The sequence below is a fragment of the Poecilia latipinna genome, unplaced genomic scaffold (assembly GCF_001443285.1).
Source record: "Poecilia latipinna isolate Pla-1442-1.1 unplaced genomic scaffold, P_latipinna-1.0 Scaffold539, whole genome shotgun sequence".
NCBI classification, from domain to species: Eukaryota; Metazoa; Chordata; class Actinopteri; order Cyprinodontiformes; family Poeciliidae; genus Poecilia; species Poecilia latipinna.
This window is the reverse complement of record NW_015113155.1, coordinates 157,733-167,965: the sequence shown is the minus strand read 5'-3', so window position 1 is coordinate 167,965 and position 10,233 is coordinate 157,733. Positions and strand designations below refer to the sequence as shown.

At 38.7% G+C, this 10,233-nt stretch overlaps 2 protein-coding genes and 1 pseudogene across 2 annotated transcripts; all 3 read right to left on the bottom strand.

The window, feature by feature from the left end:
* Positions 1–1,821: 1,821 nt before the first annotated feature.
* LOC106952785 (melanocyte-stimulating hormone receptor-like) lies at positions 1,822–2,757 on the bottom strand. Its single transcript, XM_015041119.1, has one exon. The coding sequence runs from the start codon at positions 2,755–2,757 to the stop codon at positions 1,822–1,824; it is 936 nt and encodes a 311-aa protein (XP_014896605.1).
* Positions 2,758–5,499: 2,742 nt separating this feature from the next.
* LOC106952800 (olfactory receptor 51I1-like) lies at positions 5,500–6,435 on the bottom strand. Its single transcript, XM_015041143.1, is given in 1 exon segment — positions 5,500–6,435. A coding segment is annotated over 1 exon segment (936 nt).
* A 3,150-nt stretch (positions 6,436–9,585) lies between these two features.
* LOC106952783 (tachykinin-like peptides receptor 86C) overlaps positions 9,586–10,233 on the bottom strand; it is a 10,281-nt pseudogene continuing 9,633 nt past the window's right edge.

The window sequence follows — 10,233 nt, the reverse complement described above, 5'->3', positions numbered from 1 at the left end:
AGTTAGCAGACTATATAGTTGATGTCGTAAAAAAACCCCCACAGAGATCAATTAAAATATGGATTTATTATGCCTTTTCTGTGCAAACACTTTAATAAATAAATTAAACCTCTGACTCATGTAGTGCAGCCGGCACATCACACCTGTTCACCCAGCAAGACAAGTAAATCAAGTTTACTTTAAATTTATTTTTCATTTATTGCCACTTTCTATTTTTATATGTACTGTACAACAATAACACAAAAACATAATATTTCAACAAAGATAACAGACAAAGGAACACTACTCAAGTTTCATATCAAAACAGCGTAGCGGACTATAAGAAATATTGAACTGGGACTCATAGAAAAGTAAGAGGAAAGAACAATATTGATCAAACAGGAACAGAATCCAAGAAGGAACAGAATAAAAGAATGAATAAAGGAATAAATGAAGTAAACTAATGCAAAGGAATGAACGGACATGGTGAGATCAAGCAAAGTAAAGTAATTAAGTGAGGAAATGATCAAAACGGAAAAATAAATGAAATTAAAACACCCACAGATCACAACATATTTACTCAATAAACATATATTGCTTTGTCTTTGACCTATAAAAATGAACGTTGAATTCTTGTCTGTGTGACACAATGTTGAAAGTTAAAATATAATATAGACTTTAAAATATATATATTTTAGCCTGAAATTTTTATTTGGTTTTCTCTAACTGATTTACACAGCTGACAAACAGCTCTGCACCTTCAGCTGTTCAGTTGACCGGCGAAAGGGTGAGAGGATGAACAGTTGTCATGGAGCAATGTAAGCACAGATACGCCTCCGTTGGGTTTATGTTTAACAGACTGCCAAAGTTTCTTATCTTTTTCTGCAGAAACTGTCCGCATGTTTGCATAGGTCAAAGTATGGTTACGGTCAAAGTTTCTGGCTGCAGGGAAGCGAGAGTTTGATCTCTTTTTAATTATTTCTTAGTCCCAATTTAGATTCATTCATTGGTGTTGCAGGGCATTTTATTTGTTGTTGTTAAGATTTAAAATAAAAAATTATGTTTCAGCCAGTTAGCAAAAATGTTTTCTAAATCTGATTGGCCCAGAATGCCATGTAGGTCCAAAGACATGATGGCAGTTAGCACTAGCTTGCGTTGAAAGTTAAAAATATCGGACAATCCATCAAAAACACAGAAAAAATGTGTCTTTTGAGTACTGAAATGAATCTCTGAGATTTCTCAATAATCTTCATCCTGCATGTCTGTGTCTCTCCTCCAAACCTGGCTAATTCACAGGCTGAGTTACCTCCCCAACATGTCACCGAGTTCTACAGAGACTTACTGCAGTTCTATGGTTTTGCACATCGCTTTTATTTTCCTTTGTTTCCTTTATCATCAATCAACTTAAGAGTCACAAAAACTCCATGGAGTAAACATGACAAGTTTGCTTCGTATTAAATGTTAGGAATAGCTCACACAAGTGCGAAATTGGCAAAAGCTGGTTAAAAACTGTTCAGAAAAGTTCATTGGCTTGCATTCTGTTGTATAATATTTTCTATAATGGTTGTGCTTCATTGCTTTCATTATTTCACTATCAAATAAACAATGATTATTACATACAACCCACAGAAGTCTAAGTGCAGTCAAGAATGTGGCCCTTGTGAAACAAAAACCTCTGGGAGTCACATGAAATCAGATATAATTAACAATAGCATTTCATGTTTTTATTGCCGTTTGATTGTTGTTTTAAAACAGACTTGGTTAACAGCAGTCTAACTTTAAGATCTGAACATTGTACAGTACTAAAACAATTTATTTTCAAACTGTCAGTTTATATTTGAGTCACCATTTGAAAAATGTTTTGCCTTTCTTTGACCAGCAGAGAAACCTATTCTCAATGTGCTTTCTCAGACTCTGATCCCTGAAGCCATAAATTAGCGGACTGAGAAAGCGAGGTATGAGGATGAAGCAGAAGAAATTAAAAAAGGCGACATCCTCAGGTGGCCAGTTTGTGTGGAGCACAATTAGAGTTTCAGAGATGGGCTGGGTGAAAGCCAGCAAGCACAGCAGCAGCTGGAAGCCGTGCAGCAGCACGGTGTACATGGCTTTGTTCACTGAAGCTCTGTCCTGCCGCATCTTCCTGGTATCCATCACAATCCTCACATAGGTGAAGAGGATGATAACACTTACCACTGCAAAGGAAAGTACATACACAGCAAGCCGATAAACTCCCTGGATTGGAGACTGGTTGAAAGCTGTAGTTTTGCAAATCATGCTGGTAGAGAGGACATCTACAGGACTGTGGTTCCCAATGAAAAGCTCATTAATGGCGAATATGAAGCTGATGATCCACAGAGGCAGAGTAATGATCCAGATACGGTCTGAGCGCCAGGAGGCCGGGCGCTGCAGAGGGTAGAAAATGGCAACATAACGCTCCAGTGACATGGCAGCCAGAATAAAGGTGGTGTTCTGAAAGGTACAGGAACACACTAAGAGCAGAGGGATACAGAACAGAAGAGGTAACTTGACCCGACCCATCACACAGAGGAAGAGTAGCACAGAGGATAGGATCTGCAGGGTGTCATTGATCAGCATGTGTGCAAACAGGATGTAACGGGATGTGTCCAAAAACTGTCTGTGAGAGGCAAAGATCTGCAGCATGACAACGATGAAGTACAGGAAGACGCAGAACAATGGGATTACCACACACACCTTGATGATCACAGAGAAGCTTTTTGGGGACGTTGCATTGATAGAAACCACAGTCAGATTCTGCATTTTGCTGCTGTGAACAAATAATTCCTGTCAGTGAAAAACACAGACATTCAGTTGGCTTGAACATAATGAAATAACACAGAACACAATTTTCCCCATTGACTAGACTTCACTCCTCTAACAATCCCCTCACCAGTCAGTGGAGCTCAGACGTTTCTACTTTTCACTGTCTTTGAGGAGAAGCATTTAAGGAGGAGTCTCCTCATTAAGTGAATTTCAGGACACATTCCAGTATGTAGACGTGGACCTTAGTCCTCCAGAGAAACACCGCCGTCGCCAAGTGTTGTGATTCCCATTAGTGATGGACTTCACAGGGGAGAAAGACAAACAACAAAGGTTGGCAACTTCTTCTAAAAGTGAAACCTTCCGACCAGTAAAACTATTAAGAAAATTTCTTTTCATTTTCTCTGCAAACATCCTCCTTAGAAAACCCTACACAATACACTGAAAGAAAGTTGATCCAAATTACGTTTTGCTGCAAGTGTTGATAGCCATGAACTTTTCTTATTTTTAAACCCCATCATCCAAAGGTGTGGAAAAGGTGTCATACCTGTTGCCATGTGTTGGTGTGCAACACTCATGGTCACAACCATTTACTAGACGTAAAATATGATGAGCAAGTGATGCAGCTTTTATACTTGATGCGTTGGTTGGCACGATATTCTCTGAAAAGACTGCCCTCATATAAAGGATTTATATAAGTGCCTGAACAGATGACCCTGCTGTGCACCTTCCAAATAGACCATTTAGAGTGAAAGATGGCATGCTTAATCTGCGCCAAGTTATTAAAAAAATGATAATATGCACACCAAGGTGCATAGACTGAGGAAAAGATGTGATATGTACCAAATCAAATCTCTACACTACAGGCACTGCTATGTCACATATGTGAACATTAGGCATACTCAGATGTTGATCATTTTTAATAGAAAAAGTCCATCATCCTCTCTGTACACAGGAAGGCTTCAGTCACTGTGACAGAACTGCTTTGTTTCAGTTGCATTTACAAGACCTTTTCTATGGCCATTGAGATTGAGGCTGCCGTATGTTTTTAGTTGTTTAATGAAAGATCATGTCCGTTTGACAGCTTTAGTGGATAATAATAATGATAAGAGCTGGAGATCAACCCTGGTTTCCCCAGCAACACAGCCTGCAAGTACCCCACTATGAATCGATGTCGCAGCATGTCCAGGTCTTTGGAAAAAGTTAATCATTCCTAAGTCCAAACCAATTACTCCTTCTCCGTCAACCATTTTTGACATAAAAAAAATAGATAAATAAAAAATCACAGGTATTAATTTGGGCAGTGCAGGCTGCCAAGGATGCTGTGCACATTAATACTTGCTTGCTTGCAAAATTTGGGGATGATACGTTCAATCTAACTATCCAGTTAGAGGGCAGAGACCTTCTGATGTCTGTGTGAACCTTCTAGGGACCCCAGTGAATTTAATTTGAACTCTGAAAGAAAAAAATAAAATAAACTGGTGACCTGTCCAGGGTGTGGACAGGTTGCCATTGGCTGACAGGCACCAGGTGAATTGCATAAGGGTAAGAGGATGATCAGTCATCATGGAGCAATGTTAGTGCAGATACACCTCTGTGGGGTTCATGTTTAACAGATGCCGACCTGCAAAAGTTGTTAAGCTTGTCTGCAGAAACTGTGCACATATTTGCATAAATCAAAGTAAAGCAAACTGCCTGATTTCAAGGGTTCAGTCTGTTCTTGTTTGTTTTAGTCTAAAATGATTAAACTTTTTTGAGCTTTATATTAGGTTATGATGAACTACTTAGGTCAGGTGTAGACAGCATCACGGAGAAGCACTGTTGTGTCAGAAAGAATAGGAGTTTCTTAAAGAGACAGAGGCCAATTTCAAGCCATCAGATACGACCATGATGTGAAGTCAAAAATGATGCGCTATATTTGATATGTAGCGTTTTCATAACAACTGAATGTAACATAGTTAGAGGATTTTGTTATAAAATATGTGCCTGAAACCAGGTCCCTCTTTAAGGATAAAAATAATATTCTGTTTCAGTTTGTTTAACAAAATATTTTCTGAATCTGCTTGGCCCAGAATGTGATGTAGGTCTGAAGAGTAGCGCCTGCAGCTGTACGGCTGTACGCGCTGCACTGAGATTTTCCTTAAGAACATAAGAAGGAGAATTTATTGGATTCTTTATTATCTAATCTGTTTGCTATTAACAAAATTGTGGAGAGAGAAAAAAAGATATTTTGTGTCAAAACATCCTGTACGTAGCCCACATCTGTGTAAATCTCTGGGGGTGGGCACCTGTACGTCCTAAAACTAAATGCTATTGGTCAGTTGATGTTTGTTTATTAATTGATTGTGAAAAGTATAGGGTAAGCAGAGAAAAGTTAAAACAAGAAATTAGGAAATATGATGTGGAGACACTAAGAATGATTAAGATATCAGTTAAACATTATAAGATAAACGAAGCAGTTATAAATTTTTAGTTTTATTTTTTTTTAACAAATTAATTATCATGTCACCAAATAAGATCAAGAAAACCATTTTTTACAGTAAATCTATTGAAGTACAGCAGCAGAGTAGGATTAACGCAGAGGTTAATCATTGTTTTAACCTTTAAAAACGTCACACAGTCAATCTGTAGGAAGCCTTCACATAGTCAGTGAGCAGATTTCTTTCAGGTCTGTAGCAAAAGAGGATAAATACTCAGTACTAAAACAATTTATTTTCAAACTGTCAGTTTATATTTGAGTCACTATTTGAAAAAGGGTTTTCCTTTCTTTGAGCAGCAGAGGAACCAGCTTCCAATGTGCTTTCTCAGACTCTGATCCCTGAAGCCATAAATCAGTGGACTGAGAAAGCGAGGTATCAGGATGAAGCAGAAGAAATTTAAGAAGACAATGTCCTCACCCAGCCACTTTGTGTGGAGCCCAATGAGAGTTATAAATATAGGCTGAGTGAAACCCAGCAAGCACAGCAGCAGCTGGAAGCCGTGCAGCAGCACGGTGTGCATGGCTTTGCCCACTGAAGCTCTGTCCTGCCGCATCTTCCTGGTTTCCATCACAATCCTCACATAGGTGAAGAGGATGATAACACTTACCACTGCAAAGAAAAGTACATTCACAAAAAGCCGATACAGTTCATGGACTGGGGATTAATTCATGACAGTATTTTTGCAAAGCATGTTTGTAGAGAGGACATCTACAGATTGACCATCTTTCCCGATGAAATACTCAGTGATGGGGATTATGAAGCTGATGATCCACAGAGGTAGAGTAATGATCCAGACACGGTCTGAGCGCCAGGAGGCCGGGCGCTGAAGAGGGTAGAAAATGGCAACATAACGCTCCAGTGACATGGCAGCCAGGATCAAAGTGGTGTTCAGAAAGGTACCAGTAGACACAAAGAACAGAGGGACACAAAACAGAAGAGGTAACTTGACCTGACCCATCAGAGTGAGAAACGTTAACACAGAACACACAATGTGTATGGTGTCATTGATCAACAAGTGTGCAAACAGAATGTAACGGGAAGTGTCCAAAAACTGTCTGTGAGAGGCAAAGATCTGCAGCATAATGGCGACGAAGCACAGGAAGACACAGAAAAACGGGATTACCACACACACCTTGATGATCACAGAGAAGCTTTTTGGGGAAGTAGCATTGATAGAAACCACGGTCCGATTCTGCATTTTGCTGCTTTGAAGAGATAATTCCTATTTAAGAAAAACATAGTAAGTAAGTAAGTAAACTTTATTTATATAGCGCCTTTCACAGACATGAAAATCACAAAGTGCTTTACAAAAATGGAAACACATCAATAATAAAAGAATATAAAATCAGTGAACAATAAACATCATAAATTTGAGTTTGCACAAAAAGAATGGACGAATACAAAATAGAATCTATTAATGCTCAACATTTTCCCCATTGACCGTATTTCGCTCACCTACCAATCCCTTTATCAGTCAGAGGAGTTCAGACTTTTCTACTTCTCATGGCGTCTTTGTAGAGATGTGTTTCAGGTTGGATCCCCTCCTTAATGCTCAGGTTATGTTCCATTATGTAGACTTGGACTTGGACACACCACCATCGCCAAGTGTTACTATTCCCATTGGTGACAGATTTCAGAGGGGAGAAAGACTAATGGCAGAAGTTCACAAAACGTCTTAAAAAAGTGAAACTTTCCTTCTTATAAAACTAAGAAGAAAACATGATTTAATCTTCCCTGTATTCTGGTTAATAAACATACATAAACTTACATTCTGAAAGGAAATTTACCCAAAATACATTATGCTGCAAATGAAGTTAGCCATAAACTTTATCACATTTCCAACCTCAATAAAGACAACCGGGGTCCCAGAATTGAACCTTGGGGTACCCCACATGTTACTCTGATAAACAGTTACTTATTAAGAGAACGAAGTCCCTATTCTGTAGCTAAAATTCAAACCACTTTAATTACTGTGCCAGACAGTCCGACTCAGCTTTGTGGTCGCATAAGTAATATTTCATGTTCAGCTGTGTCAAATGCTGTGCTGAGGTGTAACAGAAGCGACACTGTGGTTCTTCCGCAGTCTGTATTTATGTGGATGTCACTGAACATTTTGACTAAATTTGACTAGATCTCAGTATTATAATGAGCGGTACTGAAAGCAGGAAAACTAAACTCAAAGATGTCAAAGGATTAATCATTGCTTAGAAGGCAGTTATCTATTGAAACACAGCTGCTTCAATAGTTTTGCTGATGAATGTAAGTTTGGACATTGGCCTGTAATTCTGCAGTAGTGATTTGTCCAAATTGTTCTTTCTGATCAATGATTTGATAATTGCTCTTGATGCAGCCTGGGTTGACAACACCTGATGAGAGGAATGAGTTTACAATTTAATCAGGTCAGATGCAATAAAATCCTAGCTGTGCAGCAGTTAAATAATGATTTTAGGCATTATTTTTGCCTAAAACCATCTCACTACTGACCTTCGGTCAAGCGGTTTTTAGGCAGTTGAATTTTTACATTAGCATCGCTTCCATATTTATACTTTTGCAGTTTTTTGGCCAGTCAGGATAATTTTGTTCGGGTTGTCCAACTGTTTGTGATCCTAAGGTTTTCTCTCCAGTTGTTCGACTAATATTAACTTGGTTAATGCTGTTTTTTTATGTAATTTTTACGAATTTTGCAGGAGCTCTGAAAAGTACGTCTTACACCATATCTTGCTCACCAGCACCCCCAGTTGTAGTTTTTGAAAAGAAAAAATGGCTAGACGAGTCTGAAAAATCGATAAATACAGCGACAAAGTGGATAAGTTGACGATATCGCTTCTTTTGTTCTTATCACAGTCCCACTCATCCCCACACTCAGCTGTGTCTCTTGGCTCCGCCCATTTTGCTGGAATTTTTCAAAATTTGCCAGGGGTGGGGTCTAGCTTTCAGTGGTTGGTTAGTTACACAGTAACAAAAGTTGTGGGGAGGATAACCAGAGGAGGAGCTTAATTAATTTATAATTTATTCTAAGTTTTCATGGCTGATTTGGTGACTTTTAGCCATTTGATCAACATTGATTGGTTGCTTAATATTTTCATGGTGAGCACAGCAATGGTTTTCTTTTAAAGACTCAAGACCTTCACTGACTGGAAGGTCAGCTATGCTTTTAGGAGACAGTTGGAGCTGGCACTGTTTCCATTTCATCGGTGATGAAATGGTGTTTCTGTTTAACAAACACTATCAGATCAGGATTATTGCATAACAGCATGGTCTTGTAAAATGTTCTTTGAAAACTACTTGGTAATATAGGACTTTGGGGCATGAGCCATTCTAGCTGCTGAGTTAGATCAGTGAGATAAAGCATTGTGACCATCTGTTTAGTAGTATTTAGGCCCCTCATTTACTTCAAAAACAACCCTAATCTGTTCAGGCAATAGTGCCCAGGTCTAGTCCTCAAGAGCCTTCATCCTGCAACTTTTAGATGCATCCCTTCTCCAAAACACCTGAATCAAATGAACCGTTCATTACTGGGTCACTGCAGAGCTGAAGGACTCCTGCTCAGTGAAATCAGCTGTTTGGTGTTCCTGTCAAAAGAGGGGCAACAGCGATGCCAGGAATGCCTAACAGAGAACACCACCTTACCCCTGTTTTAAACAACCTTCCCCTGCTTTACTTAACAGAGTGTTAGTTGTAGTATTTACATCAAAAGGCCAGAATTGACCAATGGAGACTTATGTTTCAGCTACGAATCAAAAGCAACTCTAAACTCTTGGCTTTTTAACCTTTATTTAAAGAAACTCACTGTAGGGTTGGGAAATAAATCAATAACAACTTATATTGAGATATGACATCTTTTTATTCCTTTTATTAAAGTTCCATAGCTTTGCACATCACATTTATTTTCATTTGTTTCCCTTAACATCATCAATCAAGATAAACTTGTACTTTACTTAATTGGTAAAAGTTTTACTTATTAAATGTTAGCTGTACCTCACCGGAGTGTGTAAAATTTGTAAAAGTTGATTACAAATTATTCAGAAATGTTCTTTGACTTGGAAAGCAAATATATTTTCTATAATGGTAGTGCTTCATTGATGCTTTAATTATTTTACTATCAAACAAATATATTTTTGACTTGCATCCAACTTAAGTCTAAGTGCACGGTCAAAAATGTGGCTCTTGTATGTTTTTGATACCAATACCTCTGAAAAAACATACAGTATTTGAGTCGTACAAAATCCTCCAGAATTAACAGTAAAACGCATGTTCTTATTATTTAATTATTTCAAAGTAGACTTAGTTATAATTACTCAATGTTAAAACATTTTATTTACAGTATATGTGATTAAAACTTGAGTCACTATTTGAAAACTATTTTTTTCTTTGAGCAGCAGAGGAATCTGTTTTCAATGTGCTTTCTCAGGCTTTGATCCCTGACACCATAAATGAGCAGGCTGAGAAAGCGAGGCAACAGGATGAAGCAGAAGAAATTAAAAAAAGCAACATCCTCAGCCACCCAGTTTGTGTGGAGACCAATGAGAGTTTCAGCAATAGGCTGAGTAAAAGCCAGCAAGCACAGCAGCAGCTGGAAGCCGTGCAGCAGCACGGTGTGCATGGCTTTGCTCACTGAAGCTCTGTCCTGCCGCATCTTCCTGGTTTCCATCACAATCTTCACATAGGTGAAGAGGATGATAACACTTACCACTGCAAAGAAAAGTACATTCATAGCAAGCCGATACAGTCCCTGGATCAGAGTTGGGTTAATAACAACAGGTTTGCAAAGGATGTTTGTAGAAAGGACATCTACACTGGGACTAAGGTCCCCCATGGAAAACTGAATGATGGGGAGTGCAAAGCTGATGATCCACAGAGGCAGAATAATGATCCAGATACGGTCTGAGTGCCAGGAGGCCGGGCGCTGCAGAGGGTGGAAAATGGAAACATAACGCTCCAGTGACATGGCAGCCAGAATCAAAGTGGTGTTCAAAAGGTACCAGTAGACACAAAG